Source organism: Oncorhynchus mykiss, chromosome 16 (genome assembly GCF_013265735.2).
Source record: "Oncorhynchus mykiss isolate Arlee chromosome 16, USDA_OmykA_1.1, whole genome shotgun sequence".
Lineage (NCBI taxonomy): Eukaryota > Metazoa > Chordata > Actinopteri > Salmoniformes > Salmonidae > Oncorhynchus > Oncorhynchus mykiss.
In genome coordinates, this window is record NC_048580.1 from 72240175 (window position 1) to 72263289 (window position 23115).

Genomic DNA, 23115 nt, shown 5'->3' on the forward strand with positions numbered 1-23115 from the left:
GCATCTTCCCCAATATTTGGAACCAAGGACTGATCACCCCAATCCACAAAAGTGGAGACAAATGTGACTTCAATAACTACCGTGGGATATGCGTCAACAGCAACCTTGGGAAAATACTCTGCATTATCATTAACAACAGTGAAAACAATGTACTGAGTAAATGTCAAATTGGCTTTTTACCAAATTATCATATGGCAGACCACATTCACCCTGCACACCCTAATTGACAAACAAACAAACAGACAAAGGCAAAGGCAAAGCTGTCGCATGCATTGTTGATTTCAAAAAAGCCTTCGACCCAATTTGGCATGAGGGTCTGCTATACAAACTGATGGAAAGTGGTTTTGGGGGAAGAACATACGACATGATAAAATCCATGTACACAAACAACAAGTGCACGGTTAAAATAGGCAAAAAACACACACATTTCTTCCCACAGGGCCGTTTGATGAGACAGGGATGCAGCGAATTGGCTAGGGCACTAGAAAAGTCTGCAGCACCCGGCCTCACCCTAATAGAATCTAAAGTCAAATGTCTACTGTTTGCTGATGATCTGGTGATTCTGTCACCAACCAAGGAGGACCTACAGCAGCACCTAGATATTCTGCACAGATTCTGCCAGACCTGAGTCCTGACAGAAAATCTCAGTAAGACAAAAATAATGGTATTCCAAAAAAGGTTCAAGCGCCAGGAACACAAATACACATTCCTTCTAGACACCATTGCTCTAGAACACATAGAAAAGTATACATACCTTGGCCTAAACATCAGCGCCAAAGGTAACTTCCACAAAGCTGTGAATGATCTGAGAGACAAGGCAAGAAGGGAATTCTATGAAATCAAAAGGAACATAAAAATTGACATACTAATTAGGATCTGGCAAAAAATACTTGAATCAGTTATAGAACACATTGCCCTTTAAGGTTGTGAGGTCTGGGGTCCGCTCATTATCCAAGAATTCACAAAATGGGACAAACACCAAAATGAGACTCTGTATTCACAATTCTGCAAAAATATCCTCTGTGTACAACGTAAAACATCAAATAATGCACGCAGAGCAGAATTAGGCCGATAGCCGCTAATTATCAAAATCCAGATAAGAGCTGTTAAGTTCTACAACCACCTAAAAGGAAGCGATTCCCAAACCTTCCATAACAAAGCCATCACCTACAGAGAGATTAACCTGGAGAAGAGTCCCCTACCCAAGCTGGTCCTGGGGCTCTGTCCACAAACACAAACACACCCCACAGAGCCCCAGGACAGCAACACAATTAGACCCAACCAAATCATGAGAAAACAAAAAAGATAATTACTTGACACATTGGAAAGAATTAACAAAAAAAACAGAGCAAACTAGAATGCTATTGGGCCCTAAACAGAGAGTACACAGTGGCAGAATACCTCACCACTGTGGCTGACCCAAACTTAAGGAAAGCTTTGACTATCTACAGACTCAGTGAGCATAGCCTTGCTATTGAGAAAGGCCGCCGTAGACAGACCTGGCTCTCAAGAGAAGACAGGCTATTGGAAACGCTGCCCACACGCTGCACTTCCTAACCTCCTGCCAAATGTATGACCATATTAGAGACACATATTTCCTTCAGAGAGAGAGAGAGAGAAAGAGAGAGAGAGAGAGAGCGATAGATAGATAGATAGATAGAGAGAGAGATGGTGGTAGGAGAGAGAGAGTGAGAGGAAGAGAGAGAGGGAGAGTGGAGAGAGAGGGGGAGAGAGAGAGAGAGAGAGAGACAGAGACAGAATCAGCAAAAATGGGAGACTGGGGCGTCGGCAAAATAACTCCTAGCTAGTTCCTCAGTGCATGTTCTAACTCGTCAAGCTGAGGCTACAGTCAGAGTAGAGGGTCACTGGGTAATTTAACATAACGTGGCATAGGAAGAATTACAACACATTGGATGGTTGTAAATGCAAATGGTTGGGGCTGGTGATGACAGGCTAGATCTTATTTTCAGAGCCATCTGTTTCATGTAATGTCTCATCTCTGTCAATATTAGTTAGCTTACCACCGAGATGGAGGGAAGAGAGAGAGAGCGATGGAGAAGTTTAGCTCCCTACCCACAGTTTTCGGCTGTCTACACTTCTCATCTAGCCACTGATACTGGACAAACGTTTAGTAACCTGGCTAACACATTGGGCTACTCTATCCATTCACTTTCCGTGGAATGTTCTTTCACTGCAATGGGTACTGTAGGTCTGATACTATTCAATCCCCCCCAAAAAACATGGATGGATGTTGTTCATAAGTAATGTTAATCAATAACTTTTGTCAGCCTTCAATTCTCATGTTGAAGTCACTTTTATGCTCATACTCACTTGTTGAGTTGTGCGAGTGAGTGGTTTCCATGGCTGGCAGTGAACTCTCCATGGCCAGCCACCCCCCAGACCGCCATGGTTTGGTGGGTCATTCACCCCGAACTCCCCCATCTCAATCTCTCCCTTCAGACTCTCTGTGCTTTCAATAGCTCCCTGTGTCACCAGATTGATAAAAAAACTCCCTAGTCCTTGCCGATGACAAGCATACACATAACATGACGCAGCAACCACCGTAATTGAAAATATGTAGAGGGGTACTCAGTGATGTGTTGTGTTGGATTTGACCCAAACATAATGCCTTTGTATTCAGGACAAAAAGTTAACTTCTTTGCCCTAATTGTTGCATTTAGTGTCTTGTTGCAAACATGATGCGTGTTCTGGAATCTTTGTATTCTGTACAGACTTCTTTCTTTTCAGTCTTTCATTTATTTTGGTATTGTGGAGTAAATACTGTTGTTAATATTGTTGATCCATCCTCAGTTTTCTCATATCACAACCATTAAACTCTGTAACTATTTTAAAGTCACGATTGGCCTCATGGTGAAATCCCTGAGCAGTTTCCTTCCTCTCCAGAAAGTAAGTTAGGAAGGACACCTGTTACTTTGTAGTGACTGGGTTTATTGATACACCATCCAAAGCCTCATTAATAACTTCATCATGCTCAAAAGGATATTCAGCTTCTGCTTTTTTTGTATTTTTACACATCTACCAATCAATGCCCTTCTTTGAGAGGCATTGGAAAACGTCCCTGGTCTTTATGGTTGAATCTGTGCTTGAAATTCACCACTCAACAGATAATTGTTATTGTGGGATACAGAGATGGGGTAGTAATTCAAAAATCATGTTAACCAGCATTGTTTAACACAGAATGAGTAAATGCAGCTTATTATGGTATTTCATTCAGCACATTTTTGCTTTTAATTTTCTGTTCAATTCTGAAATGTTCTACAAACAAAATTTCACTTTGACATGATGGGGTATAGTGTGTGTAGATCAGTGCACTCAAGATGGTGGCATGAGAGATTGTTAAATTTCTAGCTGAGGAACAATTTAAGTTTTTTCTCACAAAGTTTATAATTTTAGGCTGCAGTTGCAACAACAAAAAATATATTTAGCCACACAGTGTAGCTATTTGCACGAATAAGGTAGCCATTGAAATATTTTTTTGACGATGTCCAACAAATAAGCTTGCTAGCTAATGAAGTTTCAGCATGTTTAGCTAACATTAGCTAGCTGACATCTTCATGAATAGCAGCATGGAGTCAGGACATAACCAAACTGTTGCTGAGATAATGGATGTTAAGACCACCAAGGAGAAAGGAGGCATTGCTGAAACTCATGTGCACTCATGTGCACTTATGAATCATAACAATATTAATCAATATACAGCTGGTGACAGAAGTCAAAGATCAAACATCACACATAAAACTGATGTCTCTCCTGAGTTCTGCCCCATAGGAAAAGAACAAGTTGCTTTTATCATGCTTGTAGTCAACCTCCTGCGATGTCAATACCTGCTACTCCTCAAACCAAGCCCATGCATACACAGCTATACAAACTTGCAAGAAATACAATAGTTCCAGTGTTTTCTAAGGCCTCAGGAGTAAAAGCCACTCCCCCAAGTTGATTTATAGAGGTATGTCTGACTATCCTCTTATCTCTTCTGCTCCCTGCAGGGCTCTTTGTTTATCTTTGAAATGCTGAAATGCACAGACTTAAAGACTGTGAAACAATTCTAAATCTTTAGAATTAATATATATATATATTTGTTAATCTGTAATCTAGGACCCTATACATGTAGAGGAGGAGGGGTCCCATAGCCCCTCCCCTTCTATTAATACAACATATTATAATAAATTATTATAATACATCAAACATTTGGTGCAGCCCCTAATGTGACCCCAATTTGACCCCATCACTATATGCAGACACGGGTCAGTCAGGCTTATTGAGGTAGTATGTACATGCAGGTATGGTTAAAGTGACTATGCATATATGATGAACAGAGAGTAGCAGAAGCGTAAAAAGAGGGTTGGTGGGTGGTGGGACACATTGCAGATAGCTCGGTTAGCCAATTTAAAAAAAATATATATATATATTTTTATTTCACCTTTATTTAACCAGGTAGGCTAGTTGAGAACAAGTTCTCATTTGCAACTGCGACCTGGCCAAGATAAAGCGTAGCAATTCGACACATACAACAACACAGAGTTACACATGGAATAAACAAAACATAGACTCAATAATACAGTAGAGCAAAAGAAAACAAAAAGTCTATATACAGTGAGTGCAAATGAGGTAAGTTAAGGAAATAAATAGGCCATGGTGGCGAAGTAATTACAGTATAGCAATTAAACACTGGAATGGTAGAATGGCACAAGATGAATGGGGTGCGAAGGAGCAAAATAAATAAATAAATAAATACCAGTATGGGGATGAGGTAGGTAGATCGATGGGCTGTTTACAGATAGGCTAAGTACAGGTGCAGTGATCTGTAAACTGCTCTGACAGCTGGTGCTTAAAGCTAATGAGGGAGATGTGAGTTTCCAGCTTCAGAGATTTTTGCAATTCGTTCCAGTCATGGGCAGCAGAGAACTGGAAGGAAAGATGACCAAAGGAGGAATTGGCTTTGGGGGTGACCAGTGAGATATACCTGATGGAGCGCGTGCTACGAGTGGGTGCTGCTATGTGACCAGTGAGCTGAGATAAGGCGGGGCTTTACCTAGCAGAGACTTGTAGATAACCTGTAGCCAGTGGGTTTGGCGACGAGTATGAAGCGAGGGCCAACCAACGAGAGCGTATAGGTGACAAAACGGATGGCACTGTGACAAAACGGATGGCACTGTGATAGACTGCATCCAGTTTGTTGAGTAGTGTTGGAGGCTATTTTATAGATGACATCACCGAAGTCAAGGATCGGTAGGATGGTCAGTTTTACAAGGGTATGTTTGGCAGCATGAGTGAAGGATGCTTTGTTGCGATATAGGAAGCCGATTCTAGATTTAATTTTCGATTGGAGATGCTTTATGTGAGTCTGGAAGGAGAGTTTACAGTCTAACCAGACACCCAGGTATTTGTAGTTGTCCACGTATTCTAAGTCAGAGCCGTCCAGAGTAGTGATGCTGGACGGGCGAGCAGGTGCGGGCAGCGATCGATTGAGAAGCATGCATTTAGTTTTACTTGCGTTTAAGAGCAGTTGGATGCCACGGAAGGAGAGTTGTATGGCATTGAAGCTCGTCTGGAGGTTAGTCTGGAGGTAAAATAAAAAATGTCAGTGCGAAGAGATCTGGCTATGATTGGGAGTGTGATCTGGTTCCTGACAGATACCTGCAGGAACCAACCCTATGAACCATGCCCATGTCGTTTCTTTTGGGGTTTTTTGTATAGCAGTATATAAGAGAACTGAAGGGACCTCCCTGGCGGACCTTTTGGCAGACTAGTACTTTGTACGTGTTTGTTTTAACTTCTCCAGTTAAGTGAAAATAGAGAATGATTAATTTAATATGAACTTCAGGTGTCCCTGGTGTTGAATGTTCACCAAACACATCTGTCATGATAAGCACGATACAATGTTTATTCAGGGTGAAAGGTTCTGTGGAAATTCTGATGTACATCATTTTATGGGCGTGGGAGGAGTTTGGCTGCTATATGAAAGAGTGCCTCTCCACTCCAGAGACACATATTCCGCTGTTGCGTCTTTGAACTTCACTCAGAGTCTTGACTCTTAAACAACTTTATTGCATATTGAATCAGACCAATCAGTTTTCTTTCATCAAGATCATCTATAGTCATCCTTAACACTGAGGCCTGCATATCATTCTATGTAAGTACACAATGTCTCTAAATAACTCATCTTGCTATATGAGGAAATATTTGAAAGCTATGTTTTTATTTTGACCAACAAATGAACAAAACTTTCAGGGAACATATGCTTCCTATTCTGAAACAGTTGCTTAATCAGTTATAGTCTAGTTAAACAAATATGGTATGGGTTTGTTGTCCCCTACGATGAAATTGGGGAGGGGACTACAGATCAGTCTGTCCGTTCGTTCGTAAGTTTGTTTGTAAGTTATATTATAATATATTATTGAATACCTGTGAACAGTGCAGCCTGTCTTAAAGAATATTGTTAAATGTTAATTCAATTAAATCTTTACTCTTTCAGATATTTAAAAGAAGATACTTTGTTTGGAGAGGTGAGTTTCAGCACCAAAAACACCTCATATTCCGACGTGGTATCTATTACATTACATTCATACTCATCATCATAGGGCAGGTTATCATATTCTGATGTAGCATCTATTACATTCATACTCATCATTATAGGGCAGGTTATCATATTCTGATGTAGCATCTATTACATTCATACTCATCATTATAGGGCAGGTTATCATATTCTGATGTAGCATCAATTACATTCATACTCATCATTATTCATGATAATTTGTAATTATAGCAACATCAGAATTAATTTTAAAATGCATAGAGACGTGCTCACTTACACAACAACATGTTTCATTACACATAAGTCACCAAGTTGATCAGGAGAAACAGCAGGAGGTAGAGTGGGAGGTGCTGGGAGTAGGAGAGGGACTCCATGGTGTTGATCAGGAGAAACAGCAGGATGTAGAGTGGGAGGTGCTGGGAGTAGGAGAGGGACTCCATGGTGTTGATCAGGAGAAACAGCAGGAGGTAGAGTGGGGAGGTGCAGGGAGTAGGAGAGGGACTCCATGGTGTTGATCAGGAGAAACAGCAGGAGGTAGAGTGGGGAGGTGCAGGGAGTAGGAGAGGGACTCCATGGTGTTGATCAGGAAGAAACAGCAGGATGTAGAGAGGGAGGTACAGGGAGTAGGAGAGGAACTCCATGGTGACTCTGAGGTTCCTAGCTGATTAGGAAGGAATGGGTGTGATAGATTTCATACGAATAGAGATGTAAAAATCAGAGGAGGGTGGAGGACAAGGAGGAGTTAGGAGCAATTTAAGAATGTGTAATTCTCAGTGACCTGAGGATTGTGCAGCAATTTACTCACCCTAGACCAGAGCTACCGTCCTGTATTTTTTAATTCCAATCCCAATCTAGTCCACATGATTCTAATAATTAACAAGCTGAATCAGATTAGTTACCACTGGGGTTTTAGTGAACCTACAGGAGGGTAGCTCTCCAGGAACAAGGTTGATGAGCCCTGGTGTGAACCTATAGGAGGGTAGCTCTCCAGGAACAAGGTTGATGAGCCCTGCATTAGACTGATATAGTATGTTGCTTGACCTCTAATTCCAACCATGAGTCAGTATATCCCTTGGTTATCGTTTGATCCTTATATCTTGTTCTTTAATTTCCTTTTGGTGCTTTGAATGTCTGAATCAGATCTCCTTTGAGTTGGAGCTTAGAGTTACAGTATGTACAAATGTGTATTTCTTAGGTTACTTGACGCACGCACGCGCGCGCACACGCACACACCCTCAACATGGCAACCACACTGGATCTAATAGGTGGTCAAGGAGGCAGTCCATTTGAATTCCACGGCATGAACAACGGTGCCACCCTCAAGAAGATCGGAGTGGCGGTGGAAGGCTGGCAGGTGAAAGCTGTGCGGGCGGAGCTTACCGACGGGAAAGTAGCAACTTTTGGAGATGCTAACACTTTCAATGAGTTTGAGTTCAAACTCGGCGAGCGCATCACCAAGCTGTCTCTGTGGGGTAACGGCGCCGGCACACGTCTGGGTGCCATCAAGTTCACGACGAGTGAGAACCGGGAGTTCTTTGAAAAAATGACCAGCTGGGGACTGAAGACTGAGTACACCATAGATGTGGGCTCTGGAATCTGCCTGGGGCTGCAGGGCAGGTATGGCTCAGACATCGACTGCATGGGCTTCCTCTTCATCAACACCATCAAGTCGTCCGTGCTGACCGACATGAATTATCCCACCCTGTCCCTCTTCAAACCCCAGGTGAGCTCTTTTATAGATGTGTGTAGACGGCTCAGGAAAACTCTACCAATGCTCTATCATTAAGGGGGCTGTCCACATTAAAACATAATCCAATATGGGGGTCGACATTCATCAGGCATCCAATTTCTAGGACAGTCAGACACACATACAGACACATTAGTTATTATTGTTGGCTTTCTAAAAAACAATTGATCAGTTCCTCACTGATGACTAGCTCTTAAATTGTCTTTGTCTTGTCTGAACAATTTGTATATTTGTGTGTGTGTCTATGTGTGTGTGTTTATTTTAGGTGACCCCAGAATATGTGAAATCTCTATCTCACCACAATGACACCTCATTGGTTCAAGAAGAGTCCATTACATACAGCAAGACACTGACCAAGACTTCCTCCTGGTCCGTCAGCAACAAGATAGAGTCCACCTTGAATGTGTCGGTCAAAGCAGGGATCCCTGATCTGGTCGAGGTGACATCAGGGTTCAGCTTGACCGTGGGAGTGGAGCATTCCACCAGCCTGCAGAAGACAGAGACCATAACAGAATCGGATACCATCAATCTGAAGATCCCGCCAGGGAAGACCATGGATGTTGAGATCACAGTGGGGAGAGCAAATATCGACCTCGACTACGAGGCCAAAGTGAAAGTCACCTGCATGAATGGCAGTCAGCTGGTCTTCCCATCCAATGGCGTCTACACTGGTGTGACTTACACTTCAGCGAGGGTATCCACAAAGGAGAGATAATAAGTACAGTGATAGAATTAACTAATTATTTGTGTGCCTTTTCTGTTACTATGATCATCTTTGAGTGATTCTAATTGAACCCAGTTGACTCAGCTCTTTCTGTTATTATGATAAACTTTGAGTGATTCTAATTCAACCCAGTTGACTCAGCTCTTTCTGTTATTATGATAAACTTTGAGTGATTCTAATTCAACCCAGTTGACTCAGCTCTTTCTTTCTGTCTCAGCAGAGGGTTTAACAACAGGTGGGTCATTCCTACAATACGGTGCCTTTGTGTTCCATGACATGTTACCACATACACTAGAACACCTACTCATTCAAGGGTTTTTCTTTATTTTGACTATTTTCTACATTGCAGAATAATAGGGAAGACATCAAAACTATGAACTAACACATATGGAATCATGTAGTAACCCAAAAGGTGCTAAACAAATCAAAATAGATTTTAGATTCTTCAAATAGCCACCCTTTGCCTTGATGACAGCTTTGCACACTCTTGGCAATCTCTCAACCAGCTCCATGAGGTAGTCACCTGGAATGCATTTCAATTAACAGGTGTGCCTTCTTAAAAGTTAATTTGTGGAATTGATTTCCTTCTTAATGCGTTTGAGCCAATCAGTTGTGTTGTGACAAGGTAGAGGTGGTATACAGATGACAGCCCTATTTGGTAAAATACCAAGTCCATTTTATGGAAAGAACAGCTAAAATAAGAAAAGAGAAACCAAAATGTCCATCATTACTTTAAGACATGAAGGTCAGTCAATCTGGAAAATTTCAAGAACTTTGAAAGTTTCTTCAAGTGCAGTCGCATAAACCATCAAGCGCTATGATGATACTGGCTCTCATGAGGACCGCCACAGGAATGGAAGACCCATAGTTACCTTTGCTGCATGTCTAAGTTTATTAGAGTTACCAGCCTCAGAAATTGCAGCTCAAATAAATGCTTCACATAGTTCAAGTAAAAGACACATCTCAACATCAACTTTTCATAGGAGACATGAATCAGGCCTTCAGGGTCGAAATAAACCCCTACTAAAAGACACCAATAAGAAGAGAGAGACTTGCTTGGGCCAAGAAATCTGAGCAATGGACATTAGACTGGTGGAAATGTGTCATTTGGGCTGGAGTCCAAATTTGAGTTTTTGGATCCAAACCGTTGCGTCCAACCGCCGCATTGTGGGCAAACGGATGAGCTCTGCATGTGTATTTCCCACCGTGAAGCATGGAGGAGGAGGCGTTTTGGTATGGGGGTGCTTTGCTAGTGACACTGTCTGTGATTTATTTAGAATTCATGGCACAATTAACCAGCATGGCTACCACAACATTCTGCAGCGATACACCATCCCTTCTGGTTTGAGCTTAGTGGGACTATCATTTGTTTTTCAACAAGACAATGACCCAACACACCTCCAGGCTGTGTAAGGGCTATTTCACCAAGAAGAAGAGTCCACCTCAACCATATGATTCCATATGTGTTACTTCATAGTGTTGGTGTCTTCACTATTATTCTACAATGTAGAAAATAGTCAAAATAAAGAAAAACCCTTGAATGAGTACTTACTGAACCACATTCTTTGTGAAATGTTTTAATATATGATTAGACCCAAATTTACCATAAAAACTTTACCATATCAAACTTCCATTTGATATAATATTAATGCAATTCACAAATATTCACAAATATTTTTCACAAATATTTTAATTATCATTACGTTGAGTTCTCTTTCTAATCAAATTGTTTATCATGACTAATTTATTATTTAATATCAGAATCTTCCAATGTGTTTGTCAGCACACACACACACACACACACACACACACACACACACACACACACACACACACACACACACACACACACACACACACACACACACACACACACACACACACACACACACTCATGCACATCACAACTGCTGCTAACAGAATATTATGATTGCTAAATACTGCACAATTTAAACACTTGCCCCAATCCCCCCTTCCCCCAAATAAGTTTATATATTGGACTGTAAATTGTGCAGCATCTCAGCTGCATATCAGTTTCAATTTAAGAGCATATTCTAGTAACTATCTGGCGGCAGGTAGCCTTGTGGTTAAAGCGTTGGGCCAGTAACCGAAGGTTGCTAGATTGAATCCCCAAGCTGACAAGGTAAAAATCTGTCGATCTGCCCGTCAGTTCCTAGGCTGTCATTGTAAATAAGAATTTGTTCTCAGCTGACAACTTGCCTAGTTAAACAAAGGTTAAAACCATTGAAAAGAGAGAAAACGTTTGACCTCTGTCATTGCCAACAAAGAGTATATTACAAAGTATTCAGATAAAACTTTTGTTATTGACCAAATACTTATTTTCCACCAAAATGTTCAAATAAATGTATTAAAAATCCTACAATGTGATTTTCTGCATTTTTTTCCTCATTTTGTCTGTCATAGTTGAAGTGTACCTATGATGAATATTACAGGCCTCTCTCATCTTTTTAAGTGGGAGAACTTGCACAATTGGTGGCTGACTAAATACTTGTTTGCCCCACTGTAGATCAACATGTAAAGTGTTGGTCCCATGTTTCATGACCTGAAATAGAAGATCCCATAAATATTCCACACACACAAAAAATGTAATTCTCTCAAACTATTTTCACAAAATGTGTTTACATCGCTGTAAGTGAACATTTTTCCTTTGCCAATGTAATCCATCCACCTGACAAGTGTGGCATATCTGTGGTGGTAGTTTCTGTATTATCAAATGATGAGAGACAAACTTAGTCAAAGTTGTAGTTCATCAAAAATCTTTATTCACTTATTACTAAAGGAGCAAGCTCACGACATGCACACAGAGTGAATAGAGTGAAAGCTCTGCAACAATGAGGCTGGTCAACACAACACTCTTGACTGTTACGGTTGAGAGCCCAGACAGAAAGAGTACCAACATCTTTTATATGGCAAAGATACACCCCCCCCCCCCCCCCCTTAGTCTACATGACAAACAACAGATGTGTGGAATAGGTCACAAGGTGAGACTTGATAAATGAGATAGGAGTATCCTCCAGCCAGATAGCATTTGTTATGGAGACTGTTCTTATTGTACAGAGTTTGGCCCCTAAGACAAGGCTCTGATCTCATCCCTGGTACCTCACAGTACAGAACCACCAACTCATTCTATGGCATAAATCAGCGGTCAGCTCCACATACCCCTATCTCAAGTAAAAACCCATGTCTTGAGCACACGCCTAGACAAGCTCATTGAGGAGAGTGAGCCTCTGGGTCATACACTATCCCAGGATAGGTGCAACATCAGAGATAATGTACAATGGTTCCAGACACTAACCCCACACATCCCGTATCAGACCATATCTCCCCCAAGGCTGAAGGAGAGAGTAACTGGAGCACAGACATTGTGGAGACAAGTAATTGGTTCCCCAATAATCACGCCATCATATGAAGACAATGTTCTCTCCTGTCCTCTTCTCTTTCTGGTATTCTGCATAGCAACAGGGACATGTGCTAGACAAGCCTGACTTCTCGCCTCTCTGGGCCCCAGGTGATTGAGGCCCAAAGGAGGGAGGAAGTGCAACTGCCAACACCAGAGTCCAAAGAGATACATTCTAATAACAAGAGTTCAATCATTTAAGCATAATATGTAGATAAGACATCTTAATTATCTATGTTACCGAGCTAATTCTGATTCTTCAGCCACATATCAAGAATCTGATTAAACAACATTACACGGTGAACCTTGTCTAGTTTGGATTGGTCAGGGCGTGAGTTGGGGTGGGTATTCTATGTTCTGTATGTCTATGTTTTGGCCGGGTAGGGTTCTCAATCAGGGACACCTGTCTATCGTTGTCTCTGATTGAGAACCATATTTAGGCTGCCTTTACCCACCTGTGTTTGTGGGAAGTTGACTTTGTTTAGGGCACATAGCCTTTAGCTTTACTGTTTGTTTTTGTAGTGTTTATTGTTTTGTTTGGCGTCATTTTTATTAATAATAGACAATGTACACTCACCACGCTGCACCTTGGTCCTCTTCTTTTAATGGCCGTGACAGCATGTCAGAGCAAAAACAAGCCATGAGTTTAAAAAAAAAATCTGACACAGCGGTTGCATTATGGAGAAGTCTCTTTAATTCTGTGAATAACACTTGTATCTTTTATCAATGTTTATTATGAGTATTTCTGGGATTTCTGTTGCTATCTGCAAGATCATCGGATGTTTTGGAATCAAAACATTACTGCACGTAACGCGCCAATATAAACTGAGATTTTTGGATATAAATATGCACATTATCGAACAAAACATACATGTATTGTGTAACATGATGTCCTATGAGTGTCATCTGATGAAGATCATCAAAGAGTGTTTAATTTTGTGTATAATTCTGCTTTTTGTGACTCCTATCTTTGGCCGGAAAATGGCTGTTTTTTTATACTTGGGTCTGAAATAACATAATTATATGTTGTGCTTTCGCTGTAAAGCCTTTTTGAAATTGGACACGATGGGTAGATTAACAAGATGTTTATCTTTCATTTTCTGTATTGGACTTTCCCGCGCTGCCTCTTCAGCGGAATGTTGTCAAGGAGTTCCGCTAGCGGAACGCCTGCGCAAGAAAGGTTAAAGAGCAGTAGTAAAATAACAATAGCAAGACTATATACAGGGGGGTACTGGTACAGTCAATAAACGGGGATACCGGTTTGTCAAGGTAATTGAGGTAATATGTACATGTAGGAAGAGCTACCTTTTCCACCAAATATTTGGGATGTCTCGTGAGCTAATTTCACAGACCTACATTCCACTTTGACATACAGTGCCTTGCGAAAGTATTCGGCCCCCTTGAACTTTGCGACCTTTTGCCACATTTCAGGCTTCAAACATAAAGACATAAAACTGTATTTTTTGTGAAGAATCAACAACAAGTGGGACACAATCTTGAAGTGGAACGACATTTATTGGATATTTCAAACTTTTTTAACAAATCAAAAACTGAAAAATTGGCCGTGCAAAATTATTCAGCCCCTTTACTTTCAGTGCAGCAAACTCTCTCCAGAAGTTCAGTGAGGATCTCTGAATGATCCAATGTTGACCTAAATGACTAATGATGATAAATACAATCCACCTGTGTGTAATCGTCTCTGTATAAATGCACCTGCACTGTGATAGTCTCAGAGGTCCGTTAAAAGCACAGAGAGCATCATGAAGAACAAGGAACACACCAGGCAGGTCCGAGATACTGTTGTGGAGAAGTTTAAAGCCGGATTTGTATACAAAAATATTTCCCAAGCTTTACACATCCCAAGGAGCACTGTGCAAGCGATAATATTGAAATGGAAGGAGTATCAGACCACTGCAAATCTACCAAGACCTGGCCGTCCCTCTAAACTTTCAGCTCATACAAGGAGAAGACTGATCAGAGATGCAGCCAAGAGGCCCATGATCACTCTGGATGAACTGCAGAGATCTACAGCTGAGGTGGGAGACTCTGTCCATAGGACAACAATCAGTCGTATATTGCACAAATCTGGCCTTTATGGAAGAGTGGCAAGAAGAAAGCCATTTCTTAAAGATATCCATAAAAAGTGTTGTTTAAAGTTTGCCACAAGCCACCTGGGAGACACACCAAACATGTGGAAGAAGGTGCTCTGGTCAGATGAAACCAAAATTGAACTTTTTGGCAACAATGCAAAACGTTATGTTTGGCGTAAAAGCAACACAGCTGAACACACCATCCCCACTGTCAAACATGGTGGTGGCAGCATCATGGTTTGGGCCTGCTTTTCTTCAGCAGGGACAGGGAAGATGGTTAAAATTGATGGGAAGATGGATGGAGCCAAATACAGGACCATTCTGGAAGAAAACCTGATGGAGTCTGCAAAAGAAATGAGACTGGGACGGAGATTTGTCTTCCAACAAGACAATGATCCAAAACATAAAGCAAAATCTACAATGGAATGGTTCAAAAATAAACATATCCAGGTGTTAGAATGGCCAAGTCAAAGTCCAGACCTGAATCCAATCGAGAATCTGTGGAAAGAACTGAAAACTGCTGTTCACAAATGCTCTCCATCCAACCTCACTGAGCTCGAGCTGTTTTGCAAGGAGGAATGGGAAAAAATGTCAGTCTCTCGATGTGCAAAACTGATAGAGACATACCCCAAGCGACTTACAGCTGTAATCGCAGCAAAAGGTGGCGCTACAAAGTATTAACTTAAGGGGGCTGAATAATTTTGCACGCCCAATCTTTCAGTTTTTGATTTGTTAAAAAAGTTTGAAATATCCAATAAATGTCGTTCCACTTCATGATTGTGTCCCACTTGTTGTTGATTCTTCACAAAAAAATACAGTTTTATATCTTTATGTTTGAAGCCTGAAATGTGGCAAAAGGTCGCAAAGTTCAAGGGGGCCGAATACTTTCGCAAGGCACTGTAGTTCAACCACTACATAAAGTTTGGGCTGCTTTTTTTTAAAGTCACCAAACCCCTAAAAATGTATTGCCTTGAACAGAATTTCATGTTCTACTGTGTCAAAAGCCTAATAAAAATCAACAAACATAAAACTATCATCGAGAATGAGGTCATTATATTCAATCACATCTAAGATAATCTAATGTGTCGACCATGTATAAAACCAGATTGTTCTTCATAGATTATATGATTTAAGCTTTGTTTCAACCTCTTAGCAAATACATGGGCAAAAAACTTTCCATCATTATTCAACAGGCTAATGGGCCTACAGTTGTCTATATCAAGACTATCCTTATTAGGTTTGGGAATCAAAGTAATTACACCTTGGTTTAAGGAAGCCGGTAACGCTCCTTTTTCTATTGATTGTTGGAAGAATGAAAGGAATCAATCGATCGTTGAATGTTTTGTAGAACTTGCTTGTTAAACCATAATGTCCAGGGGATCTATTGTCCTGAAGGCTTTTAATACAATATTTAATCTCAATTTCGGATAACTCACCATCACAAAAATCTCTGAATTCATTATCTATCTTCTTAGCAATGTTTGCTACATTGTCTAAGAAATAATTCATATTGGAAGTTGACTGGGCTGATGTATACAGATTCTGATAAAAAACTTTTTTCAAAATGAAATAAATATTTTGTATTTTTCTCTCCCTCTTCCATACAATTTTGTCTTGATCTTACAAACGCTCCCAGGGCCTTTTCCTCATAGATACAGTCTAACTGCATTTGCAGTAATGATAGCTCCAGTAATTGCTGATTATTTAGATCCGTTTTTTTCATTCCCTTTATGATGTTATATTCTTCTCTTGGTACAATTTTTTTTTTTAAATAGCAAAAAAGCCTTATATCAAATGTCATTACTAATATTTACAAAAAAAATGTGTTGACAAACCATGCATATTTATCTTTATTGAATTCCCTTTGTGTTCTGTTAGAATCACTGGTTCTATAGAGACGGTGTCAACCTTGTCAGACATATCTTTAGATACCAGCCAGAAGTCATTACAGGATTTTATAGATACATCTTTGGTACTCCATGTAAACATACTTTATATGGGTTCTTATGTCTCCAAATATCATGAACACCTGACCTTAAACATATTCCTTATCTCACAATCAGAGTTGCTATCCTTAGGAGGCCATCTATATAGATTATCATGTAATACTGTATTGAAATATCTACCCAATATAACTCTGACCAACGGAAATTAAGACATCATTTTACTTAATTTCCTCTCAATGTCTCTAAATTAAACACTGTTACTTGACTTGTTATTGGTTGCATAAGTATTCACACCAATGAATTGAACGTGGTTGACATCTACCAATAGCATAATTCATCTCCCTACATCATCTTCTTCATGACTCAGTTTATGACCCTTAAAGTTGCCCTTTAAAACATATACACCTGCTGACCAATTGCAACCAAATGAAAGCAAAATACCATTCCCCCATTGACACTTCCAACAGGCAGTGTCGGTGGAACAGACATGAGTTTCTTGAATTAATTAAAAGCTATCGCTCTCATTTTCACGACACAAAAATAAATTAGAAAAAATAGAAAAGGACATTTTCTATCCCAGTATGAAGAATGTGAAACGTGTATAAATTCACAAGAACCGGATTGTCATCAAATGAAACATTCTTGCTAGTGGCAAATAAAAACAGTCCAGGTGGTAGATCTAAAGTGAAAACGTTTCAGTTTTTTTTTTACCAATTGTAAATAACATTTGCACCATGCATTGTTAAAACAAATATCTAACAAATCAAACTAACATTAAGTGTCAGTGCGGCTTTCCCTGCCATAAAAAAAACAAACAAGAAAAACTTTTACCCGTTGCAAATAAAAATCAGTCCTGCAACACTGACTTGGTAAATCCAGTAACCATGAAGCTAGTCGCCAGCGCGAATTTCCCTTCCATTAACAAAAGCCTTGACTTCTGCCAAATATGCACTTTCCCCTTCATTCCTTGCTCTTTCAATCATGGGCCACAGACGATTCTACGTGTCTTTATCAAACGCTGTCAGGGCCTCCTCTAACCACAGGTTGTTCTTTAAATAGTCATTTTTCTTAGCACTTTTCCTAATCAGATCCGTCGCTGTCCTGGAGACTAATGTCATGATCACTGGTCGCGGTGGCTGGTTGTTCTCCACATCTCCCAGCCTACCCAGGCGGTGCACCACACCCAGAGAACCTGCAACAATATTCTGCTCGTCCTCCGGGACTATTGCCCTGCAAATATCATTCAGTTTTGCTTTGATGTTCTCATCAGATCTTTCTGTGATTCCGTCAATTTGAAGATTCCATCTCTGTCAGTCTCGTTAACCTTTGACTCCATTTTCAATTAGTTTCTTCTCCTGCTTTGCAACTTGAGTATTCAATGTTGCGTTCTGCTCCTTCAGAGTATTTACTTCTTCAGCATTGAAATCAATCACTTTCTTCAGGTTAACGATGCAGACAGTGTTCTTTTACACCAAGTCCATGATGTCATCTGCTCTCTCTTTGATTTTAGCCCCCCCCCCCCCCCCCCCCCCAATTCACCCCCCCCCCCCTTTTCTACACTGCAAGCATATGAATGAGTTTCAGCAATGCCCCTTTTCTCCTTGGTGGTCTTAACATCCATTATCTCAGTTTGGTTATGTCCTGACTCCATGCTGCTATCTATGAAGATGTTAGCTAGCTAATTAGCTATTTTGAATCATTTTGAAATTAGTCAAGCCATTTAAGAAATGTTGACGATGTCCAACTAATAAGCTAGCTAGCTTTTGAAGGGTTTCAGCGTGTTTAGCTAACCAAAGTATGACTATATATTTTCTTTGTTGCAACTGCAGCCTAAAATTATAAACCTTGTGAGAAAACCCTGAAATTGTTCCTTAGCGAGCGAGACATTTTATGACCTCTCCTCCCGCCATCTAGAGCGCATGCCGCCATCTCAAAAACTTGTCTGGGAAAAGCTAAATCGTGTCCAAAAATGTCTGGTGTACATCTGGCTTTAAACATGAAGAGAACATCTTGACAGGATGTACAGCGCCTTCAGAAAGAATTCACACCCCATAACCTTTTCCACATTTTGCTATGTTATTGCCTGACTTTAAAATAGATAAAATTGAGATGTTGTGTTACTGATCGACACACAATACTAATGTGGTGGTTATCGGTGTGGTGGTTACTTGGTAGCCACCCCCATTGTGAGTCATCTTTTACCGCACCTGTCCCTGATGCTGCACCTTCTATTGGCGTGATGGTTCACGCCTAAGCTCGAAAGCCAAGGTGTCCGGGCTCCTAGCCCTTAGTCTTTTGATGCTTCGAAAGCGGTGCCTGCAAGCTCTCAGAGCTTCGAGATCGGCAAACCGACCAGTAGGGCCCAAGTAGTTGATGAGGTTGGGAGACAAGTTTGACAGAAACAGTTGTTTGAATGGTAATAGGTATTCCATTTCTGTTTCAGTGAGCATGCCAAAGTAAGCTGAACGAAGCCTATGATAGTAGGCTTGTGAGTTTTCATTTCGAGGGTTGTTTGATATTGTTAGCCAACGAGCTGTCGTGTTTGCGAGTCGCAGAACCACTTAATTCTATTTTCTAAATCGTAGCTCGCTTAGTGTAGTCATTTTGCATGTGTTGCTCTTGTAGACGGATGAACCTTGTCACGTGTCTGTTGGGTGTTCGCTTCAATAGGTAGTCTGTCAGCATTCATAGCTTTTGGGTAGCCATCCAAGGCGTCCTCTATGTCTGCTAAGAATGTTTCAGTGTCATTTGGCTTTCCTGGAACGGGGTCAGAGAGGCGGAAAGTTTTTGAAGATTTTGTCAAGGCGATCCCCGCCAAGTGCACGAGGAGCATCTGCACTCTCCCGTGTAGAATTGTGGGCCAAATGGCCAAGAGGAAAGTCAAGATGTGGTTGCGTTGGGGAGGAGTTGCTATGTCACTTTGGGCTGAATGGCCAAGAGAAAAAGGCTGAAATCTCCTGATGTCTACATTCCCTCGTTCCTTGAGCTCCGGATGTGAGCAAGGATGCTTGGTTCGGTTGTCCCGCGATAGCGCTGTTCTGGAGTTCCTCCAGATGATACCTAAGCGTGGTATTCTGCTGCGTTGCAGAGTCCATCTGGGAGTTGAGGGTTTTATTTTAGACACGTAGGTGTCGCCCTTGCTCCGCTCAGCCTCATACTCATCTGTCATGGTTTGCAGGGAGAGGTCTCGAGTGTGGAGCGAGAGATCCAGTGGCGAGACGTTCTCCTTTTGTTTAGAGGTCATCTTTTCCTACTTTCTCACCTTTTCTTTCTCAGCCTTAACACTGTGTTCGTGGATCTGCCAAATTTACTGCTTACCTTGACGATGTGGTGATTCATTTGTCTACTTGGTCTGATCATCTCGCCACCTTAACCTCTCTTGGGTACGTCTGATCATCTCGCCACCTTAACCTCTCTTGGGTACGTGAGACGTTTGCGTCCCACCTCTTCAACGGCCAGTGAAACTGCTGGGTGCCAAATTCAAATTCAAATACAGAAATACTCTTTATAAACATTCAGAAAACAAAATTAATTTTACATAGGTTAAAAGATTAACTTCTTGTGAATCCAACCAGGGTGTCAGCATACCATACGATTATTTGAGAACATAGCCCACTAGACAAAATCATTACAAACAGTAACCAGCCAAGTAGAAAACTAAGAAAGTCAGAAATAGAGAAAATTAATCCTTTACCTTTGATGATCATATGGTTGCACTCAGCAACCAGCAACATTTACTCAAAAAAGGTTCCTTTTGTTCGATAAAGTCTCTTTATATCCAAAAACCTCTGCTTTGTTCTCGCGTTTTCTTCAGTAATTCACAGGCTCAAATGCAGTCAAAACAAGCAGACAAAAAAATCCAAATTGTATCTGTAAAGTTCATAGAAACATGTCAAACGATGTATAATGTAAATCCTCAGGTTGTTTTTAGCCTAAATAATCGCTAATATTTCAACAGGACAATAACGTCATCAATATAAAAGGTAAACAAGAAAGGGACTCTCTCGGTCGCCGCATGAAAAAGCTCTGTGACACTTTAGCGTCCACTCATTCAGACTGCTCTTACTTCCTCATTTTTCAGAATACAAGGCTGAAACAATTTCTAAAGACTGTTGACATCTAGTGGAAGGCATAGGAACTGCAATTTGAGTCCTAAGTCAATGGATACTGTAATGGAATTGAATAGAAAACTACAACAACAACAAATAATACTTCCCGAATCAGTTCTGTTATACTCACAGACACAGTTTTGGAAACTTTAGATTGTTTTCTATCCAAATCTACCAGTTAAATGCATATCATATCTTCTGGGCCCGAGAAGCAGGAAGTTTAATTTGGGCATGCTTTTCACCCAAAATTCTGAATGCTGCCCCCACCCTAGAGAAGTTAAAGTGTGTTTCAGAGGTTGGAGAAAGCATCTTTAACCCTCAATTTGGCCAAGTGAGTTTGGGAAGGCTACTGTGACTTACTTAGGGAAACAGGTGGGACGAGGTCAAGTGCGTCCAGTAACTGGCAAAGTGGAAGCAATTGTTGCTTTTCCTGCTCCAACAACTCACCGCCAGTTGCGCAGATTCCTGGGGATGGTAGGGTACTATCGTACGTTCTGTAAGAATTTTTCAACAGTAGGAGCTCCCCTTACATCTCTGCTCAGTCACAAAGTACCATTTAAGTGGTCCCAGGAATGTAACAATGCTTTTGAGTTTAGCCCTGCGGGCATACAGGTTGGTACAAGGCAGGTAAGGTAGGAGAGGGGGCTTTAACTTTTACTTTCTTTGCTTTGGTTCTGTCCAGACCATTTTCCCCAATTTACAGTGTGAAGGAAATAAATTCCCTGTTAACTCTAAATTCTCTGCCTCTGTTATCCTTGCCCGAACCTGCAATCCCATACCTCTTTTCTGTCATCCTTGCCCGCACCTGCAATCCCATACATTTCTTCACTCCACGGGGAGTTGCGTGTTGCTCAACTCTCTCACACACTCTGGTTTGCTTTCTGTGCCTTCTGCCTGCAGACATAACTGGTAATAAATCCCAAATAATGAAGTTGATATGTTTCATCACGGTAGTCATAGAAGCTGGATCTTCTCTCAGAACAATTTTAAATACTGATAGCTGACAGTGTGTAATGACAATTTCACCAGATTGTTAAGTCTTACCTTATGCATCTTTAACATGGAAGCTTACTTAAATTAGAGAATGTATACCCATCTTTGAAACTAAGGCCTGCATAAGCGTTTTCACATGGTGGACATTGGCCTGCCCTGCTGATCCTGTGTAATATGTGTTCAGGTGAGTGGCTAAACACAGGTTTCTCTAGTTAGCTCTGCTGATCCTGTGTAATATGTGTTCAGGTGAGTGACTAAACACAGGTTTCTCTAGCTAGCTCTGCTGATCCTGTGTAATATGTGTTCAGGTGAGTGACTAAACACAGGTTTCTCTAGCTAGCTCTGCTGATCCTGTGTAATATGTGTTCAGGTGAGTGACTAAACACAGGTTTCTCTAGCTAGCTCTGCTGATCCTGTGTAAAATGTGTTCAGGTGAGTGGCTAAATACAGGTTTCTCTAGCTAGCTCTGCTGATCCTGTGTAATATGTGTTCAGGTGAGTGGCTAAACACAGGTTTCTCTAGCTAGCTCTGCTGATCCTGTGTAATATGTGTTCAGGTGAGTGACTAAACACAGGCTTCTCTAGATAGCTCTGCTGATCCTGTGTAAAATGTGTTCAGGTGAGTGACGAAACACAGGTTTCTCTAGCAAACTCTGCTGATCCTGTGTAATATATGTTCAGGTCAGTTTTAATTGGACAGGTACTTTAAAAGCTTGACAGACCCTGTTCTATATTAGACAGTCTCATAATATATTAATGCATACCTGTGAATACTGCAGACTGTGTTAATGAATATTGTTTTATATTAATACAATTCAGTCTTTATTCTTTCAGATATTTCAAAGAGGCAACTTTGTTTGGAGAGATGAGTTCCAGCACCATAAACAACTCATATTCTGATGTAGCACCTGTAAGATTTGTACTCATCATTATTCATGATAATTTGTAATTATAACAACATCAGAATTATTTTAGAATTAATTTCACAATATATTAATGCATACCTGTTAATACTGCAACCTGTGTTAATGAATATTGTTATATATTAATGAATATTGACGTGCTCACTTACACAACAATATGTTTCATTACACATAATTCACCAAGTTGATCAGGAATAAACAGCAGGAGGTAGAGTGGGAGGTGCTGGGAGTAGGAGAGGGACTCCATGGTGTTGATCAGGAAGAAACAGCAGGATGTAGAGTGGGGAGGTGCTGGGAGTAGGAGAGGGACTCCATGGTGTTGATCAGGAAGAAACAGCAGGAGGTAGAGTGGGAGGTGCTGGGAGTAGGAGATGGACTCCATGGTGTTGATCAGGAAGAAACAGCAGGAGGTAGAGTAGGGAGCTGCTGGGAGTAGGAGATGGACTCCATGGTGTTGAAGAGGGGAGAGGTGCTGGGAGTAGGAGAGGAACTCCATGGTGTTGATCAGGAAGAAACAGCAGGAGGTAGAGAGGGGAGGTAATGGGAGTAGGAGAGGGACTCCAAGGATTTGAATGTCTGAATCAGAGCTCCTTTGAGTTGGAGGCTTCAT

General features: G+C 41.0%; 1 protein-coding gene and 1 long non-coding RNA gene across 3 annotated transcripts; both read left to right on the forward strand.

Moving 5' to 3' along the window:
• Positions 1-5987: 5987 nt before the first annotated feature.
• Positions 5988-9332, forward strand: LOC110492682 (aerolysin-like protein). 2 transcript variants are annotated; one of them, XR_005036619.1, is made up of 5 exons: positions 5988-6154; positions 6497-6527; positions 7752-8279; positions 8569-9102; positions 9160-9332. XR_005036619.1 is itself a non-coding variant. In XM_036947722.1 (4 exons), the coding sequence occupies exons 3-4, from the start codon at positions 7797-7799 to the stop codon at positions 9016-9018; spliced, it is 933 nt and encodes a 310-aa protein (XP_036803617.1). In that variant the 5' UTR covers positions 5988-6154; positions 6497-6527; positions 7752-7796; the 3' UTR covers positions 9019-9220. The 2 variants fall into 2 exon arrangements, 1 of the variants encoding a protein (XP_036803617.1); XM_036947722.1 differs by having other exon boundaries at positions 8569-9220.
• On the forward strand, positions 6514-23033 carry LOC118939586. The gene is made up of 3 exons (XR_005036620.1): positions 6514-6607; positions 6718-7158; positions 22714-23033. It is a non-coding gene; the product is annotated as an uncharacterized LOC118939586 (long non-coding RNA).
• Positions 23034-23115: the final 82 nt, after the last annotated feature.

Excerpts from the sequence above, each read along its gene's own strand:
- LOC110492682 (XM_036947722.1), top strand. The coding sequence starts at position 7,797 with ATGGCAACCACACTGGATCTAATAGGTGGTCAAGGAGGCAGTCCATTT. Across the intron at positions 8,280-8,568 it reads TGTCCCTCTTCAAACCCCAG|GTGACCCCAGAATATGTGAA; the intron begins GTGAGCTCTTTT and ends TGTTTATTTTAG.